Below are 26,873 nucleotides of genomic sequence, written 5' to 3'. Positions count from 1 at the left end.
TAGGAATGGTGCTATAATTGCAATCGGTACGGACATACAGCGAAAGCATGTAGAGGTAAACACAGTTGCACAAAATGCCGTGGTCGAGACCACAAATACGAATCTTGTCCCAATGATAAGAAATGCCCTAATTGCCATCAATTGCACAGCGCCGCCTACGCAGGATGCCCGAGGTATAGAGAAGAGGCCAAGATTCAGGTCGTGAAAGAACGCTCGAACATTACATACGACGAAGCTAGGACTTTCATTCGCACGCAGCCAGCAACACCAAATATTCAATGTGAAAACAGCGAAGTCTCGTACGCACACAAGGCAGCCTCTACCCCAAATAGTAAGAAAGTTCGCGGCCCCGCACCGTGTCCAGCACAAAACGATGGCGATCTTAGACATCTTCAATGTGGAAATATGTCACCATCTCCACAGGTGTCATTGAACCCCGTGAGCACTGCACCTACAAGCAATGACAATGAAGTACCCAAAATCGAGACCGTACAACTGCTAGTAATGATTGCACAAGTTGTTCAGCTAACAATATCCGCATCCAAGTCTGGAAACACTGATATATTCAACATAGTGGCTAAACACTGATATATTCAACATAGTGGCTAAAGTGTCCAGTAGCTATTTAGGGCACGAGATCTCCCCTACCGCGCTCCAGGGTTCATCAAATTTGGTGGACCATTATCAGCAGGAAAAAGATACTGGCAGCCATGACGCATAGACAACTCGCAGTGCTACAATGGAATTGCCGCGGTATTTACCGCAAACTATACGAGTTTAAAAACTTCCTGGCATTCCTTGATCATAAACCGGACGTTATAGTAATTCAGGAGACCCATCTTATTGCTAAATACACGCCTAAATTAAAAGGATACAAACTATTTAGAAGGGACAATACCGTACATAAAGGTGGTCTCGCAACATTCGTCTCCGAAGCGCTAAGCTCAACTGAGGACCCATCTATAACGTCGCAATGTTTCGAACTGCTTTGTGTAAAAGTTGGGACCACGGCGATATTCAACGTCTACGTGTCTCCTGACTGTCGACTAGTAACGAATGATTTCTCATTTCTCGACTGCCTACCATCTCGCAGTGTCGTAATTGAACTGGGGTCCTATTCGTTTATTCTGTGTCACAAAGTTGAACTTGGAAGCAAAGGCATGCCACGAGTTGGTTGATATTGAACCTTATCAACAACTTCCTCCAGCGATTGAGCACTTAACTGATGCAGAGTTGGAAGAATGCCGCGAGAAGCCTCCGATTTTGTTTCATCCATGCTACTATCAAACAGTGGAAGGACATGTAAAGCTCGTAACAGAAGCATCAGCACGAGTTTCGGGATTTGAAAGACGAGATGGCCTCTTAATTGCCAAAAAATTAAGTCTCGTTAACTGATGAAAAAATTTGACACAAAAATGCAAATGCATTTTCAATAAGTCGTTAAATGTGAGTGTTTCATTATGATGTTTTGAACCGATTTTAAAAGGACTGTGTTGTGAATATATTTGTATTATGGGCCCAATATTCAGTATTGTCAGTTTTGTACTTTTAGATTAAAAAAAAACTGATGACAGATCACAATTCATCAGAATAAATACTGAATTTCAACAAAAATGTGGGTATATATTGTTTTTTGGCTATAACTCATTTTGTGTTCACAATAGAGAAAACTTTCTTCTGAAGACAGATAGAAACATGATGCTTCCGCAGATTTTGAGCTATATATCATAACTCTACGACCAGCGGTTGCCGAGATGGGCCATTTTACCCCCCCCCCCCCACGCACAGAAATTGGGGGTTGCCGGCTGGAAAATGGGGGTAATACCCTGAAGTCACTTTTTATTGAAGTTTTAGGTCATCTGTCAGGATTGAGGAAGCCCTTTTTTGATTTGAAAAAAAAAGTCATTTTCACTCCACCCTAGTAAACACCTCTCAACCAACCAGGATCAATCTGTCCGTAAACGCCGAACATCGATGGTCACTCATCGATATGACGCTTGCCTCACCAAGTATGGCCCACAAATGCCGCACTACGGTCTCACCTCACCTTCTAGGAAGCGACCACTTCGTAGTTCTCACCTATTGTAATGTAGGTCAAAACCGAAGTGAAACCAGACCTACAAAATGGTGCCTGCAACGAGCAAACTGGTTGGAATTCTCTAAATCGGTGGACAACATGATAGGTGAATTTAGGTCGGGTGATGTGGAACAACTTAACAGTGAGATTACAAATTGGCAGCAAAAATGTCAATACCTCGATCGCGCGCTTCTAATAAGACACCAGTCCCATGGTGGAACGAAGACTGTGCCCGCGCAGTACGCCGCAAAAAAGCCTTTCAAAAAATGAAGAGAACGTTTGCCATGACGCAGGTGATAAATTTCAAGAAAATCCGAAAAACTGAAGAGAACGTTTGCCATGACGGAGGTGATAAATTTCAAGAAAATGCGATCAGAATGCCGTAAAGTAATATTATCAGCTAAACGTAAATGCTGGGAGGCTTTCTGTGATTCGGTAAATCAGAAAACGAGCTCTTCTAAGATCTGGAAAACAATTGCAGCGATGTCCGGTTGCACGTCACATCGAACCATGCCGACGATGCACTCCGGGGACAACAGTTACCATGACGACAGATCTAAAGCACAAATTTTCTCATCAGTGTTTTCCGGCGTCTCTAGTAATCATAATTACTCCGCAACATTCCAATCTAATCAGTCGGAGTTCATGAGAAGCAATGATATCATTCCAGGATTCGAGATATCATTCCAGGATTCGAAAGTGGTAACGAACTTGCAATCAACATGCCTTTCAGCCTCGCCGAACTACGTTCTGCGGTACATAGCCGTAGGGACTCGTGCCCGGGAGAGGATTCGATATGCTACGCCATGCTGAAGAACTTGTCTCGCTTTGCCACGTCGCGGCTACTGAATCTGTTCAATAAATCATGGAAAAAAGGTCAGATTCCTCGTGATTGGAAACACTCTATCGTTATTCCGATACTGAAGCCTGGAAAGGATACGTCGAATCCAACATCTTACCGTCCAATATCGCTTACGAGCCATCTGTCGAAAGTGTTCGAAGTAATGATAGCCCGCAGATTGCGTTGGTTCCTAGAATCACAAAGTCTTCTCCATCATTCTCAATCTGGTTTCCGGGAAGGACGTAGCACCCTCGATCACATTATGCGAATGCATGATACAGCTTACAAAGCGATAAATAACCAGCGTTCAACAGTGGCCGTGTTTTTGGATTTCGAGCGCGCGTATGACATGGTGTTTCGTAGCGGATTATTACACAAGCTTTCGCAACTTGGCATTAGAGGTAGAATTTTGAAGTGGATAGCAAACTTTCTCAACGGCCGAACCTTCCAGGTTAGAGTAGGGTCTCATTATCGGACACCAGTCACCTAGAAAACGGAATTCCACAAGGTAGTATTCTTAGTCCTTTGCTTTTCACTGTCATGCTCAACGACTTGCCACCTTTGATACCCAGCCAGATTGGCCTCTACGCAGACGATTCTGCAATCTGGGAAAGTGGACTCTCAATACCCTCACCTGTATCATCCCTTCAGACCTCTCTCGATACAGTCCAGAAATGGTGTGATCAATGGGGGTTTACTCTCTCAAAAAGCAAGTCGGTTGCCTTGGTTTTTAGTAAGAAACGTAATATTCCAGAAATATCGTTGACGATCGAAAATCACAGAATTGAACTCGTTAACAGTTTTAAATACTTGTGGGTTATACATTCGACAAGACCTTGTCATACAAGGATCACATAACAAACATCGTCAAGAAATGCTGTCAACGATTAAACATACTCCGTGCATTGACGAGCACTAATTGGGGTGCGAACAGGAGATCTCTCCTCCGCCTATGCAGGTCAGTTATACGATCCGTTGTGGATTATGGGATGCCAGCGTATTTTGTTGCCCCAAAGTGCCACATCAACAAAATTGAAGTCGCGCAGAACCAGGCTTTACGTCTCTGCTGCGGTGCCATGCGCAGTACACCTATCTGCGTACTTGAGGCCTCTTGTAATGAGCTTCCTCTCCATTTGAGGCATAAGTATCTTTGTAGCGTATACCGTTGTCATCTTCTTGGACATCCACCCGGATCCCACCCGACGTTAGGACTATTAGAGGATTCATGGGAAGAAATATACAGTCTCACTAAGCCGAATTTCGTCACGTTCAATATAGTTTCCAAGTCTCCGATCTTGGCGGAATTCAGTGTTCGCCAGCGCTACCCTACTTTTCAAGAGCCGTGGTCGGTTAGCCCACTAAACGTCCACACGCAACTGTGTGGCGTGATATCTAGACTGGATACCCCACACAAAGTAAAATCTATCTTCAAAGACTTTCTGTTCGAAGTCTGTGACCAATACATTGAAGTATACACAGACGGCTCAAAAACTGCCACTACCACTGGTTACGGTGTTTACATACCCTATGAGCTAATGAAATATTTGCAAACTTGCGCACCATTGCAGTCGGTAATTACTGTTGAATTGGATGCGATCATGTATGCACTCTCACGGATAACAGAGAACGGTTTGAGCACAGACAAGTTCGTCATACTTAGTGATTGCCTCAGCGCAATACATCCATTGGCGAGCCGCTGAACATGCCTAGTCATATCTTTAATGCAATGTATCCTTATCTTGAACAGATCAAACGGGCAGGCATCGACGTAGCCATCGGCTGGATACCCAGTCACAGCGGCATTCACGGAAATGAAATTGCGGATGAATTGGCGCGGACAGCAGCTTCTCAACCTACACCTCTTTGGTCACCCACAATCCAGTTTTCTGATGCGAAAAGTGTGATTCGGAAGTCCATCCGATCGCGATGAGACACGGAATACAGAAACAATGAAAAAGGATGTCACTATCGAGTTTTTCAAACTTCCATATTCGACCGAATATCGTCAGACGGAATATCGCGCCGGCATGACAATATTTTGTTTCGCCTTCGTTCCGGTCATTGCCGGCTAAATGTGCATCTGTTTAAAATTGGCTGTGTTGACTCTCCTTTATGTGATTTCTGTGTCGTACCAGACACAGTCCAACATTTTCTTTTATCATGTTGTAAATACGCTCATCATAGACGTACGGTAAAACAGTATTGTGAGGGACTACATCTTGCGTTCAGTACTTATAACCTTTTAGTTAACCCGCTACTTTTTACGGCTGTCATCGAATTCGTGGATTCTTGTAACGTATTGCTATGATTTTCTCAACCTTTTCATATGTATTTGTCCTGAATTGACTATTCTTTACGATTAACCTTGCACGTGGTGCACCAGACCTTTATCGGTGATATGCGCCACTTCCCTTTTTACCATCTATAATAATAATAATACCAGGCTACATTATGTTCAAAATGAAAAAGAAAATCACCTCGGCATATGATTCCATTTCCTGTGTACCCAGTTCTACAAACACAAATGAACGATCCGTTAGTGTTGATGCAATCGGAATTATCATCGCAATTGTGCAATCCGACCGAGCATTCGTCGATGTCTGAATGAATATGAGCCATCACCAATAACCAATAAATAGGATTCAGATATAACAGAATGGAAGTAGTACGTTTGAACGCGCGAATACACGACTTCAAATGAAGACATGATATCGGCTAGCTGCGTATATTATACTAAATTCAATCCGTTCGTTCTATGCACGATTACACTCTATGTATTATATACCGTCTAATGATGAAGCTCAAAATTTGACGTGGAAGTAGAGTATTTACATATATACCAAAGCAAAGTTAAGAATTCAATTTAATTCAAACATATCTCCATAAAACGTTAGTAGTTCATGCCCTCCACATAATATCCAGTATTGAGGGTAAGACATGATTTGTGTCTGAAAGTAACACATTTACGAAAGTTAAATTTATCGACTGCCATACATCATTATGTGAATTATTCGGTAGCGGCCGTCACTATGACCAATGTTTTACAACATACTCAATGTTTATTCTGATAGATATGATGATATCAGTTTCTTTTATAAAGTATTGAGTAACATCAAAATAATTTATAATTTAGAACTACCTCTGTAGCAATAGGAGTTGCAATATGATTCTCCTTCCGAACAGCGTATTCATTCTCATCGTAAAAGCTACTTTTAGATTTGAAAATTGGAAAAGGTGTGGAACAGATAGAGTCTCTCTAAATTTAGACTAGGACTATTAAGTCGAAGTTGTTCAATCACTCAATAACACATTATGGCTTTTGTTCGTTTGATTACTCAATTGATCGAGGTTTAAACTAAATAATAGAGAATACCTGCGCAATTGGCGCCATTTCCCGTATACCCGGTACTACAAACACGAGTAAATGATCCAAATGTACGGACCCAGCAAACACAAAACCGTAAAAGGATCATCCGGGATCATCTCGATTAGGTTCTGATTTTCTAAGTGTCGAGGGAATGTCTAAAATACGTAGTAGGATGGTCTTGTGGTTATATCCAATCAGAATAAATTCATACTCGGTGTTGCTCCATCTCATGCATTAGGCTTCGTTATATCCGGTAGTTAACCTAATAATGCAAATTTTCTATCTCTCGCTGGTATGACTAAAATACGTAGAAAGGATGACTTTGTCGGTACATTCAATCACGATGAATTCCTATCCGGTTTTGTTCGATCTCATGCGGTAGCTTCGTTCTATCCATTAGAAAACAATGTTCTCCCTTCGTTGTATTGCGTGAGGATGTCACCGGTGTTGTATATTCGTGTTGTTGCTCTAAGGTCGAACAGTTTTGTTTACTTCTTATATATATGATCTTCATTATATATATATTCGCTCTTTCGGTAATCTCGCATGTTCAACGAGTATGGCTAATAGTTTTATTCAGAGAATAACTAAATAAGTGAGATGTTGTACGTTTAAGAATATGATTATCGATGCGTGACTTCTAGAATATTTCGGCGATTCAAATTTTACGTCATCGCGCCGGACAAAGATTTGACGCGCAACAGGTCGCAGCCAGGCATAGTTCGCTCTTTCTGTGTGGTAAATGCCGTAAATATATAGGAATTGTGACTGACTGGGGTAGCGGGTTAAAGGTATATACGCAGTAGCATATAGCTTATGGGGTATTTCGAATTGCCTGGAGTATATGACGCCTAGAGCTGTTTGACTTTCTGCAAAACAGGTGTAGACAACTATAGAAAAGTTTCAGCTTTTCCAGGCTAGAATTAGAGCTAAACCGTTTTTTCCGAATTAGAATACAATTATATTGCTGGCATTTCGCTCTAATTTAGTGAAATTAGACCACTATAATTATCTAGTTGTCCAAGTCGCTTCAAACATCTGAATTACCGGTACCTATACCATACGGTATATCATAATATTATGCTTGAATTTTCTAGGTATATAAGTCATATAGATATACATACCTGTAGAACACTGATTCGTGATTTTATAAAAGTTGGTGCAAGAATGGACATTTTCAACTTGATGTTGATTAATGGAGCAAAATTTGATATTTGAGTGCAATTATACCTCGAATCCAGTGACAAGATTATTAATCGTTGAAACCAAACGCAGCTGGTTTATGTTGGCCCAGAGAATTTGGCTAGCCAGACCATATTGATAGAATATGGTCACAGTAAGATAATATTTTGGGTTAATTTACATGAACTTTCCAACATTTGATTTGATATGTCCGCTAAAACAGTTGTTATTCTGCTTTCGAATAAGACCTAAATTGCTGATTTCAATGGTAACTGTGTTTGTCAAAGGCTGTAAAGGTAATTTCTTTTCCATGTTAGATGTTTGTTTGTTTGTGGTGTTCATGGTGGTGGTTCGACTACACTGGTCATTTTACACCAGGCCGGTTCTTATTATTATCATTCCGTATCTGCCCGATTACCAGTGAACTCGGCACTTAGTGAATTCGGCCGCCCAAACTCGGCACTTGGTGAATTCGGCCGTGGTAGATCTCGTAGCGATACCGGTCACCATGATTGGTTACTGGAATGTTTGCCGGTGAACTTGGCACTTTGAGTGGTTGTCAATGTTGTACGGGGGTCAGGGCATGCGTAGATCACACAGTCACGGCGTGATTAGATCACAGATTGCGTAATCGCGGGAAATAACGCGACGCTCTTCACTTGGTGAACTCTGCCCTAGGAGGAATTGGCACTAGAACACCTTCGCATTAGAAATGCATTTAATATGAATGAACAGTATCAAAAAGGAAATTTAAACGCGTCGTGGCTCGCGGTAGATCTCGTAATCTTGGGATCCTTCAACCCTGTTATCGAGACACCCTAACCCCAGTGTGGAATCGTCTCTCCAAAGGCAAAAAATAATTCATTTTGACTTGATCATGCGAAACATTTGTTGATGAGGAACACTGGCTTGTCGTGATCGATAAACGAAGAAGCGCCGCTTGATCTTCCACAGTTTCGATCTCACATACAACGCCAAGATCCATCTTATTAAAACTTACACGACACAGGCCCGTCACTCACGCCATCGATTCCAAGCAGACCGCGCGTGGTCGGTATATGAGCGCTGCGTTATTTCCCGCGGCTACGCAATCCGTGATCTAATCACGCCGTGACTGCGTGATCTACGGATGCCCTGACCTCCTTACAAGATTGACGAATCACTTGATAATACTATTATTAGTTTAATATTTCATATTAATAGCTGTTAATACACTTCATTACACAATTTCCCGAGGGCCGAATTAACCAAGTGCCGAGTTCATCGGCAACCATCTGCCCACTTATAGCACGGCCCACTCCTAGGCTTTTCAGGCCGTGTTATTTTTGGCATTTCAGGAGCCAGATGCCAAAACTGCCAAAAATAAAAATTTGAAAATGCCAAAAATAACATGGCCTGCCAAATAGTGTATTTCGTTCATGGTGTTGTGTTAACAGGACCGCGTTACAAGCGAGAAGAGCGTTTTTGAAAGGCAGGTTTCTTAATCTGGGTTCAGCCCACCCATTAGGGGTGAAAGCATGGTGTCCTAAATGGTGTGGGCACAGCGAGATTGAACGGCTGACTGTATTTGGTTTACGTCATACTTTCCATTTGTCCAAAGGCAATTTTACGACCATTTTTGACCGGCTTGTCGAGCACTAAATTAGATAAAACGGGTATCTATGAGAAGCTGCCGCAGTACTGATTATTAAAATATAAATTATATTCTGCTCATGGAACTGGAACCCCCAAAATCAACCACGAATTTTGCATTGTGATCGAGTTGAACATTGTGACGCAACAAACTATCTGGCTATTTCTGAGCTGCATAGTCTCGTTTTGCCAGACAGTCTTGTTGCGTCAATGTTCTTAAACAAGCTAACCTTCCCAGGACTCTTCCATGCGAGTTGGTAATATTAAAGCCACCTGAAGTGACAAACGTCCTCCGGAAATATATCGGTAGACTGAAGGAGAAATGATAGTCGGGCTACTAAATAGAATGTGTTGAGAGACAACACAGGAAACTCCTGGAAAAGGATCGGAAAGAAGATTCTTTCCGCGATGAGATCGATGGCACCGGCGAAGTGATCTCTTTTCATGATGCATGGAAGCCGGTTCGGCCCTCCAAAGATTTCGAAGCTCTGAAAACCTTTTGTGGATGACAGGCAACATTCTTTCCCTCAACGGCTACTGTTGAAGCTGATATTCCCCAGATTCGCTGGGCGAGAAATGAATTTAGGAGAAACTTAGCTGACCTGAGTTAGGAAGCACTGTTACAGTGCAAACGATTTATGTCTATTCAACAGCTGTAACAATCAGCTGTTGAGCGTGATCGTTAGGCTTTTCTTTTTTGTTTTGCTTATTGGCACCGATTCCGATGGTTACTGCACATTTTGTGGTTTCGTTTGATATTATTAACCTATGAAATCGTTAGGTTTTTCTTCTTCTTATTGTTTGTTGGCACTGATTAATGCGTGGATGCTGCGCATTTTGTGGTGTCTCTTGACAAACTAGCCCAAATAAAGCGTTTTTGTGACTAATTCGAGGCTGAAACTATCTATTTAGAGGACGATGCCAAAACTGCCAAAAATAAAAATCGAAAACTGCCAAAAATAACTTATTTTTGGCAGTTTTGGCATATGCCAAAAATAACACGGCCTGTAGGCTTTTTAAGACATGGCTATGCGGATCAGATGACGAGGAGGAGCCTAGATAAACGGCCAACACTTCGGTAGGAATTATGGAGTCGACGTGTCAGGCTCGAACCCGCAATTCATTGGTGTTTAGCTATAATGGAGGGTACCACTACGTTACCTCGCCATACCTTGTAAAATGGGACCGTAGCATTTGGCATTTCGTGTGGCAATTGACTTTTGTGTGGAAAATTGTGTTCGTTTTAGAAATTATCCGAAACTTTTATTCCGCCATAGATTGTATATGATAAAACGAAGCCACTCACCACAAAGGAGGATTTAAAGAAGTTTGATGACATATTGAATGAAAGCAAAAGCCTTTGCAAGAGATGTGGTATGTTGAATCTGTTTTTTTATTTTCAAATGCTTGCCGATAGCAGACGGTATATATAAACGTAAGATATGGAAGCTATCAAGGTGTTATGTTTATTATTTTTAGAAATTCAGTCAGTCAAAGTGGACGATCGTATTGCTTGGATTATATTTAGGCTTATTTTGGTCTTTGAGATGCAATTCTGAACGTGGACGGTCATGAACAGTCAACTAATTCTGTTCCTATATTGACATATCAGACATTTGCACTCGTACCGTTGGCGGCGACAATATTGGTCAGTCAGCAAAAAGCATCATGAAGAAGGTTGCCAGTCTGGTGAAATTATAGCAGAGTCGGAAAGAATGGGTAATACGCTTTCATCAACCTCCATTTGAACAAGATCACATATAGTAAGAGACATTCATGATATGCTGCAAATGTCACTGTGTTCTTTGTCTAGTCACCCCACTCATGTAACTATTGAGGCTTCATGCCAGGGTTGTAACCAAATCACAAGGCTCCGAGTCGCAAGTCAATCTCACTTTTATAGTTTTGACTCGAGTCATTTTCAATTCATCACCGAGTCAAGTCCGAGTCCAAGTCAGCGAGCAGAGGGCCGAGTCCGAGTTATGGTATTATGACTCGAGCCAGAGTCATTGTGTTAGCTGCTCAGTTTCCAATTTAAGTCTTGTTAAACCAACTTTTTATATATTTTTTGTGATATCGAGTGGGTCGCATTTATAATATACGAATTTTCCTTACTTTTAGCAGTTTCTGGCCGCATTTTCAAATACCAGTATCAATAGACGAAATCCCAATAGCGATTTGCTGTACTATTCTTTGAAATAATCATGAAATGTCGGTCTTGGCCGTCTGAGTCTCAAGTCATGCGCAATGAGTCGAGTCATTTCAGTACTTTGAGAAGATGACCTGAGTCAAGTCGAGTCAACAGAAAATCCTGACTCGAGTCTTACAACCCTGCTTCATGCAATGAGCATTTACTTTGAAGATACATAGTAATTAAATAACTGGTTGGTGGTACAAAATTTTAATACTGCTTTCAAAAGTACCTTCATGATAAACGTTATTGAAACCCGAAGAACTTTTCGCGTGCCTATTAAAGAGCTACCGGCACGATAAAGGAAGCAAAACAGAGTTGAATTCAAAACCAGATGGAGAATTATGACGCATTAATGTCGAATTTCGAAATAACATCAATGGAGCCAGAACACAGCAACAATGCAGTGCATAACAACGGTTGCGTAAAACAGTATGACAGCGTGACACAATTCTTTAATTATTTATTATAGTAGTGCCCACCGTAAATACTATTTTATTAAAATCCGAATTTTTCGATGGCAATAACTCCGCTTCCACTTGTTTGAATCGAACCAAATTTGATGAACATCGTTTCTATACATAACCTAACACTTTCATGGGGTGAACAGAAAATTTTCGAATTTTTTTCATTTATTTTTACATAATAAATAGAAACTTTCTTTTCCTGTAGCAATGCGGCTACTGGTTGGAATTGAACCAAATTTGATGTGTAGGCTTGAATTAGGTAACCTAACAATTTTATCAAGTAGCCAGAACGATTTGAGAAAAAGTCATTTTTTAAGAGCCCTAATGTCCATGTCAGAGAAACGTTTTAGGGTAGGCCTACTCGCATGTCTCGAAGCGTTCTCTACATAATTGTCAATTGCGATACAAACTGTTCGCTTGTATTGGTTAAGCCATCCAACTTCGAATTGTAAAATGTTGGGAGTCTTGATATCAAATTTTTGAAAGGTGCACTTTGGAGAAGATTTCGGAATCTGTCAAATTATACAAAAAAATTCAGCAAATTCTTTGACATATTTCATCCATTTGGGACTCGATCAACGTAAAAGAATTAGTAATTCTTTTATACAATATATTGTATTTGTAGTTGAAGTATAGTAATAATTCTTATGGTTACCGCACTTGTAACGATTCACGGCCATAACTGGAATAATTAGAATGATGTAACTTTAAAATTGTCATGCATTTTGCAACAACATTGTTCTCAATTTTCAAGGTGCTGACCATTGGAGGAAGAATCACCCTTAAGCCGGGAATTCACGATCCGGAAACGCGGCCGATTGTTTCTCTCCTCAAGAGGAAGGAAGAGAAAAAGGGAGCAGAAATAGCAAGAGTGTGACAAGTCGCGTCCATTCGCTTTAATGCGTATTTCCATCCGCGAAGCGCGAAGTAGTAGGTGGGAAAACTAATGGGCGTTTGGGCGCTTTATAAGGTTGACTCCAGCGCTGTATTTGCTAAATGTTGCGGTGAAATAGGTGTGGTGTCATTTGGTATCAATATTGACTATTAAAAGACCATTTGTTAGTGGTCATGGATTTGTTCGGCCAGTATGCAGTAATTTCTGATGGTCACTTCCCGGGCTTCTGTTCTCTAACCCCTCATGATTGTTATTCTGCTTCTAGTAAGACTGTCGATTCTAAAGTTTTATCGTATCATTTGTCGGAGGTTTCGCTCGCTTTTTTTACAACGTTTTGCTCTCTGCTAGGTCAATTACTGGCTGAGTATCACTACAGCCTAAGAAACTGCACTAATTCTCATTTTAATGTCTTGCTGGTTATCTTGCTGTCAATTCTAATAATTTGTTAATGTCTAATTGTCTATACCAGTGCCGCCACTCAAATGTTTTGTTCTCTGTACACAATATTGTTAGGTCTTCAGCTTTCCAGGCAGAGTATCATTCCACTTTCTAGACTTGAGTATATATCTCTCCAACTAGCTGCCAAATAACTGATTCATTTGGATTGTTGAATTGATCATTTTTGACAGAATGTGAAGAAATTTTAGTCAAGAATTCTTTTTGTGTTAGTGGCTGTTTTCAAAGATTGCTGAAGTAGTCATCGTTGATCTTGATAATCAAGTAGAAGTGGCGATTGAAGTCAGTTCTCTAGTCATATAATAATAAAAAATATAATAATAAAAACTTGAAAACTTGAGTGGAAATAGTCCAGAATCAAATCCATTTTAGTAAGTATGGGTGAAAAAAATGTAGGAGTCATTCGTTACTCGCTACCTCTGCCATTTTCGCAGTAGGAATGTCTTGGCTAATAATCGTCATTTTCATTTTATTTCTACAGGGTGTTGAAAAGAAAACGCCAGAGGGATTATCATCATCAGACGATGAAACCTTCTGATTACTGACTGTTCTCATAGTTTCATTCATTGCTACTTGGCCCTACAAGTAATTTCGTTCGTTTCATTTTTTACACCGGCATTATTTACTTGCCAATTCGTTTTGAATTAAATTACCGCAAATGTGATTAATATGTAGTAGATAATGTGGTGTGTGTGTGTGTACGCAGCCGTGATCAGGTTATGCCCAGTGGTAGAAAACAGGTTATTATATCAGGATGTTCTTTTAATGTAGGATCTACATTCTACTCACCATGTTTAAAGGCTGTAGCATCTCCATAATATTTACATTATTGAAGGACATTGAATTGAGTCGACACAAAATCCCCCTTTCTACGACCTGCCGAGATCTAATATCTACTATATCGGGCTCGGCTTTCTACATCTTTGGTCTGTACTGTGTTTACTGGGGTGTTAATGCAAAAGGCTTTGACATCGCAGTTGTGCAACGTACAATCATAGTAGTGTAGCAGCCCAAGTGCTGCTGTTAACCTTGTTGTTATTGTATCTGTGGTCATGAACTGTGCACGTGGTTTCTTGTAATCATGATATTCCCTTTTTCTGGTCTGGCCGTCGTGCTGGTCGGTCGTGTGACCGCCGGCTTAAGGTCGTATTATGTTGTGGTGTCGATACGTTGCAGTTTGTATGTGAAGCTCCGTAATGAAGCATTGCCAATCCGAGACCGGGCCGTTACAGTGGCGAGCACGCCAGGACTTTGGGTTGGAATGCTGCGGACGTTATGGATCTGCAGTTTATAGGAAGAGAGATGGGCGATCGTTATGAAGTATACCGGTGCTGTGCGGGGACAAGTTTCGAACGTACGTGATGAAGTTTGTGACGCTGATGCAGATGATATGGGCTATGTCGGTGAACGTGATGCTTGCAGTGACAAGTGAAAGATATAGGACTCTTGGGACGGATATCAGCAGTGTTTTGTATGTGTGGCATTCGTTGAAGGAAGACATTAAAAGGGCGCTCCCGGGTGAGGACGATCTCGGTCGATCAGAATCATAGCGTTGGACTCTTGACGTGTGGGATGGCTTTGTCCTTCGTCGACGCTTCATGTGTTAAGTGTGTTGCGGTTATCCCTGTAAGGATGGGATTGACTGGTATTGTGTTATGGTAGGGTATCCCTGTAAGGATGGGATTAATGGGCCGTGTATTGGATTTTAGTTGTCCCTGTGGATGGGATTGGTGGCGGCCTAGTGTATGTATGGAGTTAGCTGTTGGTAGTGGAAGAAGTCCTAGATTGGGTTATGTAACTTTTCGCTGATTGCTGTGTTGTATCTGGTTATTTCTGGCAGAATCCAGGTTCCATGAGTTGTGGTATCATTGGCATCTCGTGCTTTCATCCGTGCGCTTTGTTCTTGTTTATGATTAATATGCTGTATATTCATTATAATTTGACATATTTTGAGAGCGCTTTTGGTAGCGTCTCACTGATTTAGGGGAAGGTGATGTAGCAGCCCAAGTGCTGCTGTTAACCTTGTTGTTATTGTATCTGTGGTCATGAACTGTGCACGTGGTTTCTTGTAATCATGATATTCCCTTTTTCTGGTCTGGCCGTCGTGCTGGTCGGTCGTGTGACCGCCGGCTTAAGGTCGTATTATGTTGTGGTGTCGATACGTTGCAGTTTGTATGTGAAGCTCCGTAATGAAGCATTGCCAATCCGAGACCGGGCCGTTACAGTAGTTATTGTGACTAATAGTAGCCATGCTGGCACAGGTACTCACGCGTCTCGTGGGCCCATAGATTTAAACTTTTTTTACGTTTCCCATATTCAAAATATATTGCAAACTACATTCTAATTTCGATCACAAACAGAAAAGCACCGACGAAAAGAAGATTGTTAACACAGGCTTGTTCACTTTCATGCCCGAACCTACGACAGGAAAAAAGAAAATGATTGCTTTAAAACAGTGTTTCCCAGCCTTTTTGACTTCATTCCCCACCTTGACTTCATTCCCCACTAAAGACTTATTCCTAGTCTTCATTCCCCACTACCAGTCGTTACGGATGCAGCTATTTGCTTGTTTGAGTACACAAGACACACAGTCATGCCAGTACGCTAGACGATAGTCTATAACTGCAACAGAAACGTATCGTGAATCGATACCGGTACCCCTCAAAAGTGAGCGAAAGCGTTATTTCACATCATGTCGGTCTTGTTGGCTGCATTTATGACGGTGTCCGGTCATTACCGATAAAATCATTATTGAAAATGCCATTACCGGGATTGGACACTACAGAGGATGGACATTACCGATAATGGACACCACCGAGAAAGGACATTCCTGAGAATGTAATGTATGCTATTAAGGTATGTTATGCATGTACAGGCCGTGTGTATGTACATTACGGCGCTGCCAAACTCGGTCTCGATTCTCAGATGAAAAATTCTCGACAACGTCCGTCTCAGGAAGTTAGATTCTCGACACTGGCCATTCTCGATAATGTCAATTCTCGGTGGTGTCCATTCTTGGTAACGTCCATTCGCGGTAATGGTTTACTCGGTATTGGTATGGAACCGTTTATGACGCCATCTCTGATTATCCGGAGTTAAAATGAGTTTCTGTGAACAACACACAATATAATTTTATATGCATACATTCCAGAGCAGCTATCTGGTGTCTGTAATCGCACAGGTGTCTCCGTAAATATGTAGACTGTCGTGTATATAATGTTCACGAAATACATGTATTCCCTCCAGAAATCATTGAATTCTCAATCGGTTGGGAACCACTGCTTTAGATCTAACCAGAGAATAAATAATAGATGATGAAGTGGAAACATACTTAGCATCAAACCGTGAGAGCATGGGCCGCGATCTTTTAGTTACTGAAAAAGAGAAAATCACTTTCCTCATCTTAGGGCAGCTGTATGAGATCTCGTAGGCAAAACTGCAACATCAGCGTATCGGGAAAGAATATTCAGCCATACAGGATAACTTTATACGGTACGGGTCGCCAACTCAAAACGGGCCATGAGCAAATTTTCAAGTTTAGTAGAGGCAACGGGCTGCAGTAATGTAATATCGAGACAAAATAGGCAACACAGTTGAGCAACCACTTTTTTAAAACTTCACCGTGGGAAAAAGCCGTGCTCACTAACATGGGTACCACAAAATAAGTAAGTAATAAGTAAGTATAAGCAATGATATATATACAATGATTGGAAACTGCCACGCCCCTTAACGCTATAAGATAGTTTCCTGGCGAAATCAGTCCGTCGCGGGATATGCTTGAGTACAGAAACGGGATTGCGTATGTCGACTGTGGTGGGGTGCTGCGATCGGCCTTGCTGGCATACTAATTCACTGATTTTCCCCAATCGGTTTAGTTTTTGTTGGTTTCTTGAGCATAGTGAGGCAGTGCTGCATAATAGGATGTAATACAACTTTTAACAATGCACATTTATCAAAGTACAGACTAGCTGCGAGGCATTTTAGCATCAGTTGCAACCATGCATGTACGACACAGCCTAAAGAATTTATAGATACTGTGGGTGAGCGTCAATATAGATGTGCAGAACCTGGAAGGATTGTTGAAAGAGGATTTGAAATTTTTCTGGCAGCATTTACGTCACCTGATTTTTTAAAAGAGAAGGGTTGATTACGATAATTGTGTGAGCAACTAAGTTGTTTTAGATAGTATATATTGTAATATTGTGAGGCCGAATTCACCAAGGGCCGAGTTAACTGGCAACTATTGTACCAATATAGCGATTGTACCTTCATAATATAAAATCGGAACTAACCGAAAACTATCATTGTACTGATTGCTAAAATGCTAACATATATAACTTTTTACTTGATCAGGCCGTTGAATCCACATCAATGATGAGAATCGGCATTGTTCCAAAGAATATACCATCGGCAAAACAATGCACTAGAACAGTGGTTCCTAACGTGGGCGATTTGGCGGTCTAGGGGGGGCGAAAATGGCGAAGGGGGCGAAAATGGACAAAGGAGGCGATGGGGGGGGGGGGGCGAAAATAGCGAAGGGGGCGATAGGGGGGCAATGACGAGTTAAAACGGCTATGTTGGAGTCAAGTCAGAGAAATAACCTTTTTTTTTATTTTTAGTCATCCCACGAAAATTCAGTTGCAAAAGTGGAAAATTCGACATGGAACGGAAAAGTTGACCTTTTTTTTTTTTTAGTCAACCCGCCGGTGATTACTGTTTGTATACCGGTTTTTCGGTTCACAAAATTTGGGGGGCGATGATCGGCGTTGAGCTTGAAAAGTGGGCGATGAGTCGAAAAAGGTTGGGAACCACTGCACTAGAATGACATTTAGGATAATCACTCCATAGTTAGTATTGTTCACATCGACCTGGCGTGATATGTCGTACTTCTCTCAATAGTTGAATCTTTCACACCGGGGTGTCCGAAAACATCTACCAATGCCCATTTATTCAAAATATACCTGGTAAACGTTTTGGCACTTCTTTGATATGAACTACCTGTTGTGAGGTGTTCCCCATGAATTGCCTGTAAACCTTGAAAATTAACATTTAGTACTCGTTAAGATTGATAGCTGGAAGGATTGTACAAAATAGATGATTTATGCATTTGCGAGCAACATTCTATGGTGTCTTATTCATTGAAAGGTTAGGAAATGATTTTGTAACCTTCGTCATTGTATAGTGTGTACGTCTATGGTTTTTTATGTATAACCTTCATAACTTTTCGCCATTTGCATCACGCTTTATGACCTGAGCATGAGCATCAACTTGCATTGTATGTGCTGCTACCCAGGTTATTTTTCCAGCAATGTAACTCCACAATCATCCAATGCAAAATCTCTCTTGAATATGCACATTGCTCATATATATTGCATATGCGGCAGTACGGAAAATACTTGACGGATTGAATAAATACCTTGATTTCAATTGTAGTTGACTGGCAAAACTGTGACATAACAAATTCCCATTCTGTAAATGTCTAATGCATAAATTTTTTACAGGATCGTTAACATTTTTTTATAAATTATAGTCCATTCTAACTTTCAAGAAAAGATTGTTCGTGTATTGAAACAGCCGCAAAGCCGCGAGGAAATTGAAAAGGATTCAGGGATCTTAATAAAAGTGCAAATCATTATCTTGTGGGATTTCGGCACGCCAGGCCGTCCATGAGAAGCAACCATGTCATGTTCCACTTTGCTTCAGACATTGAGATATTTCCAAAGATTGTAGTCAAAATGAATAATACTTTGACGAATGGTGCCGGATTGGATTGATACTCATTGGATCGATTGATGCAGAGAAAAATAGTCTTGCTGAAAGAAAATACATATTATTCGAGTACGAGAGGTGAAGAGATGGACACTACAATGCAACCTGTGGATAATTTCGTGTGCCTTGTGAATATGACAACCAAGTTCAGCTACAACTGCCATTTAAAGCCATATTGCATTCCAGATAATATTGCTTCACTTGTACTAGCTGGAAAAAGATATGCCGCTACTGCAAAACTGGAGATATTCTTATGCCGCAGAAACAGCAACGAAATTCGTGAGCAGGGAAGCTTATCAAAGAGACAAGAAAACAACAACAATGATAAATTTGATACGGACATTTTTGCCAACCATCGAGCAGACTACCTCATTATCACCAAGAGATTGAGTCTTGATCCGTTATTGGAATCATTTTTATTCTGATCAGGAAATCTGGCCGCACCTGCGATATGGTAATTTTCAAAGAATAATTGATTTCTAAAGAGGCTTGAAACATACTAGTGTTCAAATGCCATGGTACTTGATGCTTGAATGCCCTCCGATGTTCAACGTCATGTGAGATCGCTGCTCTACCATCCAACTGCTGTCCTGATATTGTCATTAAGAGAGGATCAGAAAGCTCGAAAAAATAACATTTGAGAATATATATTTTTGTTACGTGACAAGAAACATTGACGTTATCAACTACTAGGCACAGTTATTCGATTGTTCATAATAGCACAGCACAGTTTCACAAATTACAACAAAAATAGATGCAGACAGTACATTTATCGAATGGCTTAAACCAGGGCTGGCCAACCTTTTTGGCCTAAGGGCCACATTTGATTGACGAACTTTTGTGCAGGCCACTAAGCGCGAAAATTTTTTGAAGTTCGTAGATCAATAATATTGTCACTTGACTGTATTGCGGGCCTGCTGTATATCGCTGGGCTAAGTTTGCAAGGACTGGGCTATTCGGCGCATGGACATATCGATATCGAAAGCTGTGACCAACATGCGCCAATCATGTCCTGCCTAGGTTACATGGTCGACGGTCTTACTGCGAGCGCAAACGCAAGGTCGCATATGTTGAACGACACTTTGTCTCGTAATCGCGAATATAGTTGGACTCAAGCTGATACATTAGGTGTTCTTCCATTTTCACAAAAGGGCAACAATATTAAAAACAAGAAATCGAGTGGCAACATATTGCGCTAAGCTTGTAGAAATTTTTACCTTTGATAAATCTATCGCAAATTATTCTGCTTTATTGTAGTGTACGAAGATATACCAATATGTGAATGACTGATGGATCTGTCAATGCGTCGGAACTGATATTCTAGTCATCACATCTCAAGTATTGCGGCCAGAATAATCAAATTTTGGTTGGCCTTGCAAGCTTAAAATCTGTGCAATCCATTATATTAGAAATTTCGGAAATTACCTCGCGGGCCACTCAAAACCTTCTCGCGGGCCACATGTGGCCCGCGGGCCACGGGTTGGCCGGCCCTGGCTTAAACATAGGTATATCTGATATTGTAATTTGCATAAACAAGAAAATCCCTTTTTGCTACATATTCACTTGACTTGAATGCTTTCCGTTGACTAGGATTTTGGTTCTTGTTATTCTGAATTTAGATGACAACAAGTCTGACATGATAACAAAAGTTGTTTATGCAGTTTTTAAGTGTTATAGTAAATGAAATATCCATACCCTGTATAAAATTTTCAATGATATTATGGTGTTGGTATCCTCATTGAAATTTAGACACGACTAGTATCAGAGCATTTAGGAGTCCATGAAGAGGTGAGGTATTTAAGCTGTTCAAAATCCTGCTTCTGTAATACCCATGCGATGACACATTGTTATGATGCTCGGATTCGATCAACTTCTTCCATGATCACCTCGACCGTTGAGGGCATAGATGGTGATGTGGAGATGGAGATTTGTTGAGTGAAGGGGATTGTTGGATAGTCTCTATCCCGTCCCATTCTTCGAAGTCACCATCTTGCAAGTCAACTAGGACTGTAAGAGTTGACAAACTGGACTGGACATGGACAACATCACAATTTAATGACTATACAAAGTATATGCTGTGAACAATCATTTATAGATCATTGGCTGTGCACAAGTCTATCAAACCTGACATGGACAGTGGCAGGAACTTTCTACCTATTGTGGGTCGCTCTTGCGCACACATACACTTATAAGATATACCATCATATCATGGTAAATTGTAGCGTAGTTTGAAAAAGTAGGTTAAGACCAGGTTTTGCAGACGTTTCTTAGTCAATTGGATATTGAAATCTACTTGTTGAAGCAGAAAATGAACGGTCTGAAAAGTACTCGAGTAGTATGAAGAAATGAGTTAGACTTTACTTTGTATACATCTGTTAGTCAATTGTATACTGTATCTACAAGCTGCTGACGATTACTCCTGATATGTATCAAACAAAAATATTTTTATTCAATTGTATATATGAGCATTCGGATCACAAGATGAATCTCCGTAACAAAGGAATAATGACTATTATTACTTCAAAAACGTGATGCTTTTTGCGATATCCTCAAGTAGGTTTTGCCTACTTTCACAACTTCAGAAGGCCTGACTTCAGAGTCAGTTTTAGAACCTGCCTGAATTGACTTGAAAAAATTAGAAATGACTTCGTGACTTGATTAAAAATTTGCAATGACTTGAAGATAGTGACCTGATCCCAACTCTAGCTCGTACTATGAAGTATCCACCTTTATTTGATACTGCGAGACCACCTCCGATCATAGTGTTCATCACGTAGGCACACTGGTACATCAGTTTCGTCTGAATATTAAGCCATGCTACTGGTATTGGCCAAAACCTGTACAGTATGCACACATTTCACGTGCAAAATAGGTCTCGTTAAAAAACTTTTCACTACATTAACGTCAGTTCCAGAAGAAAGATTGCTGGCGAACCGTTTGTTTACATCGATTTCATTCCTGTAGTGAAGCATGACTCGCGACGCGCTCAAACGCAGAGCTCACTGGAGTTTCCAATCATTGTATATATATCATTGGTATAAGTAAGTAAGTAGTAGTAAGTAAGTATAAGTAATAAGTAACACATTAGATATCATCATCAAAAACTTCATTTAATTTTGGACAATGAGCTGCGCACGATACCTGATCAAGCTTGTCATCGACCAATGAAGACATATGAGGCTATCCACCAGCAAGCCAGACATGTTACAAGCTGTTAGACTATCTCATTAGGGTTGTCCAAAATTTGGAAAATCACAAAAATGATGGGTATCAATGTCTCATTCTATAGATTATTGATAAAAAATAACAATGAGCCTGGAATAAGCTCTCAGGAACGTCGTTAAGATTTGTCGCAAAGCGTTTGAAAGTAGCTACCGACGAGTGGGCGTGCTAGCGACCATCGAACGGAATCAAGACTAGTAATCACGAAATCACGGCTCTCGATTGGCTAATCGGCTATGCTTCAATGATCACGACGGCAGTGGCTTGCTGATCAGTTGGTAAAGGAGTCTACTAACGGCGGTAATTCTGTAAGCGCATTGTAGGTTGGTTGGAAGATAATGATTTAAGATTGATGCAGGACATGTTCAGTGACTAGATACATGATGATGAACAAACAGCGGCTACTTCCCACAAACTTAAAGCATGACTGGCTTGCTGTGAAGGAAACCGCCGTAGCCTACATGTCTGTTTTGACCGATGGATAGCACAGAACCTGCGGAGAAATATTGCAAAGGCGCTTATGCAAGTGGTGAACGAATTTCTTGTGTCAGAAGGGATGCATCATCATTGAATACAAATATAAAACTTAACAATGACACTATACTTTGTCTGATCTTAATAGGTTCCAGTCGTGGTATATTTGAAGTTTTGAATGCCCTAAAGATTGGCTGAATCAGCCGTATATGCTGGGGACTGTCAAAGTCGTCAATGATGCCGCACAAAGAGTTAAAAGGTGTAAGCACAGACTATGCCATTATGTCCATTAAAAAGACAGTTTGATTGTAAAGCTTAACTTAGCCTTAGAGAATTGCAGTCATGACAGAGGTGAAACGGCGAATGATTGTGCTCTTTTAGAACTAGATATAAATCCAAGAGATACCTAGTTATGGTTGCAAATACGTCAGACTGGGCGTAAGTAAAGTATATTAGTCATTTTACGCCCAAACTGGTACAGCACACCATACGTGAGATGGATGCCGCACAAAATCTCATCTGCTCAGAAGATGTTATATTGGCCGACCAGATAGCTTGTATAATGGAACCACGAAGAAATGTAACCATCGCACTGCTTCAATGCATTTTAAGCTCGTTTTACATTCCAGCGTTTGTAGTGTTACAGCCGGTAATGATTCAAGATTCCATCAGGACATGCTAAGATGTACTGTATTTTTGCTGGTCATACCAGCATAGTCTGTGCTTATCTCTACACCTCTTTCTACAGCATCATTGACGACTTTGACAACGCTTACGAGTGAATTCATTTTGCTGTAAGAGTTTAATAAGTCTCCAGCATAAAACTGATTCAGCCAATCCTTAGAGCATTCAAGACTTGAGTTATGCAGCACGACTGGAGCCTAATAAGATCAGACCAAGTAGTGTCATCGTTAAGCTTTATATTTGTATTCAATTATGATGCATCTCTTCTGAGACGAGAAATTCGTTCGACTCTTGCATAAGCGCCTTTGCAATATTTCTCCGCAGGTTCTGTGCTATTCATCGGTCAAAACAGACATGTAGGCTACGGCGGTTTCTTTCACAGTAATCCAGTCATGCTTTAAGTTTGTGTGAAGTAGCTGTTGTTGTTCATCATCATGTATCTATAGTCACTCAACATGTCCTGAATCAATCTTAAATCATTATCTTCCAACCAACCTACAATGCGCTTACAGAATCACCGCCGTTAGCAGACTCCTTTAACAACTGATCAGCAAGCCACTACCGTCGTGATCACTGAAGCATAGCTGATTAGCCAATCGAGAGCCGTGATTTCGTGATTACTAATCTTGTCGCCGTTCTATGGTCGCTGGCACGCCCACTCGTCGGTAGCTACTTTCAAACGCTTTGCGACAAATCTTAACGACTTTCATGTGAGCTTATTCCAGGCTCATTGCGGTTTTTTATCAATAATCTATAGAATCAGACATTGATACCCATCATTCTTGAGATTTTCCAAATTTTGGACAACCCTACTATCTCATCTCAAATATCGCTATTGTGGGAAAGCCCTAAGCCATTTATAGCGTCTCGGTCTTGAAAGTGTCCGGGTCATTGCTCTTCAAGACAATATGCTCATACCAGCTGGCTATCCTTGGATGGAATGATGTTGCCATCGCCGAAAGCGTTTCAGCTAATGAGGAATAGTGTTGTTGGGCACAGGCGAATAGATTAATTTGAAACGACTACAATAATTTGAAACTGAAATCAATTGAAGCATTTCAAAATTTAAACTCATAAATCCGAGCGCTAACGGCATGCCGCTAGCGTAGTCGTGACCACTGCGAAACGAGCCATACTTGGTGTACAGACGTTAAACATTGTAATGGTTATGGTAATGCACTTTGTTTTGTTGTGAATTGAACTTGATTCTTGCCATTGTTAAGTCTCATGTCATTCAATTTCCAAATTTTTACGAATTCGGTTATTTCAATTCCAATTGTAATCCAATTTTGAAATAAAAACTGTGTAGCTTTACTTCTAAATCTAATTTAATTTGGAAAAAGCTGTGTATGTCTAATTCTAATTTCAATCTAATTTGGAAAAGCTGAAAATCTTCAAGTTGTCCAGCTCTGCCCGTACGGCGTAGCCGAATAGTTCTCAACCAACCTTTTTGTCTTCGCGGACCCGAACGAGTGCCGAAAATCGATTTCCAAAAATATAGGTGGTGGCGAATGTAATAATAACGCGTAACGCTTCCGGCGACACATTTGGGTATGATCGCAACAAATATGGCCCCAAAATTGACAAACAAATTTTTCAATGAACATATAACGTCGAGACTGGTCATTTCTATCTAGCAGCTTATCTTGAAGTTATAATGGAAAAATGATTACGTATATCACTGGAGAAAATTGATTTTTGTAAACATTTCGAAGTCACCGTGATTGACCTCACTCATCCAACTTTTTTCCACAATCCCCTACAAACATCTTTAAACAGCCTATTGGCAATTTAAGAATTAAAATGAGTATGCACAGTAGGATATTTCATCTCATACGGCTATACTATTGATGTGAGCTCTGGAGTTTTACTAGTAATGAAGTCAAATTGTGCCTCGGGGTTTTCCAATTTAAAAAAATAGAAATTAAATTATCAACTATTTTGAGGCTTTGCGGACCCCTGAAAATGCTTCACGGAACCCCAGGGTCCACTGGCATAGCCTATATGATACAATAAAAAGTAGTGGGTCTGAATGAAACAATAAAAAACTAAAAATATCGACATGAAGGCGGAAGGCGGTGATCCTGGTGATACCCTACGCTGATACAGTGGTTCTCAACCTTTTCGACCTCGCGGCACCCTCTGAAAGGGAGAAATATTCCCCGGCAGCCTAACACGTCGAGTACCTGCAGTGGCGAAAAAGCATAATAATACGTTACACCACTGCAATACCAACGGGTCAACGTCCGACCGAGGTCGACTCCAGAATCCCTTCCTGGGTGTCTAAGGTTACGAATGCGGTGACTAAAAAAAAGGTAGACACTTCGGTTCAGACCTCGGCATCACGACCTATACTAGTTACCTGGCTGGTGAATTTTTGTTTATATATCTCCATCTTAAATGCTAGTATATGTGGGTGAGTGGAGTGATTCTGTATTGTGTGACAGTGGTTGTCACGTTTTGATTCTTAGCAGCAGCATGTTTCGAAGCGTCGAAGTTTTTTTCTGATATTCACCTCCCTCATACGTCGCTGTAGTTATATCGGACTAACAACGAAGGCTCATAGATAGAACCGACCAAAGACGAATGCAAGGAAGAGAATGATAAGAGAGAATAGTCTGAATCAATAAAGATCAAGACCGAACACCGTTATATCGGGTTGACATGATGCCAGATTGGGAGACCGTTCCTGGTCTTTCGACAGCACCATGTCTGTTCATCACATCGCATTGTACATTGTGTGTCAGGACAAGAAGGATCGCTTGTAACGTGAAGAAGTGACAATTTTGGATGGCGTGCGGCGCGCGCTAATGGTTTTTGACATTAGCTTATGATCATGTATTGTATACCTTTGAGCCAAGATCAAGTCGGGAAAAAGTTGGTGATGGACACCAAAATCGCTAAAATAAGCATATGCCACTTGCCATAGGGTTAGTTGCACATAATTATTTTTGTCAAATTATTAAATTGAATTTTTTCGGCAAGCTTCGGCTTCTGTAAACTTGAACGGAATCACGCATTATTGGCTACTACCAAAAGGGCGTATAAATCAATTTCACAATATATATTTGAGTTGCATACATTTGATGTAATTAAATTTAGGGTTATCTTTGAATTTTGAAGGTTCACGCGTCCGAGACATTTGATTTGAAGTTTTACCGCTCGTGAGGACAAAAAGAAGAGGGAGAACCTCTGTTGCACACCACTTGATTGACAACTCCGAACACGTCGAGGAAATTATCACGAGTAACCATATCCGACAACATGGATTTTTATTCGGGCGATTAGCATTCTCCCGTGTGACCTAACTTTATGATTCTCGCCCAAAATGCGCCACGATTAGCAGTTTTTATTCACGCCATCAGCATTCTTTCGCATCAGCGAACATTACAATCTCCGCTCAAATGGGCATCGAATACGATAGTATGAAACAGCGCGTCTGAATAAGCCGGTTGACTTATAGAATTAAGGGCGGAGATAATAAAGCTGGATTAATAATGAAGTCGATTATCGCGTTCGTCAGGATTTATCAACCCAGAATTAAGGAAACCAGTTGATCGCAGTGCATAAAGTTAGTGTTAATCTCATGATTTACCAAACCGGGAAAAACTATAGA

At 40.7% G+C, this 26,873-nt stretch overlaps 1 protein-coding gene and 2 long non-coding RNA genes across 4 annotated transcripts in view; 1 reads left to right on the top strand and 2 right to left on the bottom strand.

Moving 5' to 3' along the window:
• Positions 1 to 4,636: 4,636 nt before the first annotated feature.
• LOC145437896 (uncharacterized) overlaps positions 4,637 to 26,873 on the bottom strand; it is a 78,326-nt gene continuing 56,089 nt past the window's right edge. The window contains exon 8 of the mRNA XM_080315282.1: positions 4,637 to 5,518. Within this exon, the coding sequence (XP_080171408.1) occupies positions 5,334 to 5,518 (185 nt within the window). The 3' untranslated portion in view covers positions 4,637 to 5,333. The remainder of the gene's footprint in view (positions 5,519 to 26,873) is intronic.
• Positions 7,376 to 13,776, top strand: LOC145437909 (uncharacterized). 2 transcript variants are annotated; one of them, XR_013914775.1, is made up of 5 exons: positions 7,376 to 7,763; positions 10,377 to 10,473; positions 10,712 to 10,862; positions 12,512 to 12,691; positions 13,590 to 13,776. It is a non-coding gene; the product is annotated as an uncharacterized LOC145437909 (long non-coding RNA). The 2 variants fall into 2 exon arrangements; XR_013914774.1 differs by lacking the exon at positions 7,376 to 7,763 and having other exon boundaries at positions 10,116 to 10,473.
• Positions 17,019 to 21,916, bottom strand: LOC145437908 (uncharacterized). The gene is made up of 2 exons (XR_013914773.1): positions 20,573 to 21,916; positions 17,019 to 19,467 (listed from the first exon to the last, which is right to left on the bottom strand). It is a non-coding gene; the product is annotated as an uncharacterized LOC145437908 (long non-coding RNA).

Source organism: Botryllus schlosseri, chromosome 4 (genome assembly GCF_051294905.1).
Source record: "Botryllus schlosseri isolate E-star chromosome 4, Bs_hap1, whole genome shotgun sequence".
In the NCBI taxonomy this organism is placed as follows: Eukaryota; Metazoa; Chordata; class Ascidiacea; order Stolidobranchia; family Styelidae; genus Botryllus; species Botryllus schlosseri.
The sequence above is the reverse complement of the archived record's forward strand: the minus strand, read 5'-3'. Positions and strand labels throughout refer to the sequence as shown.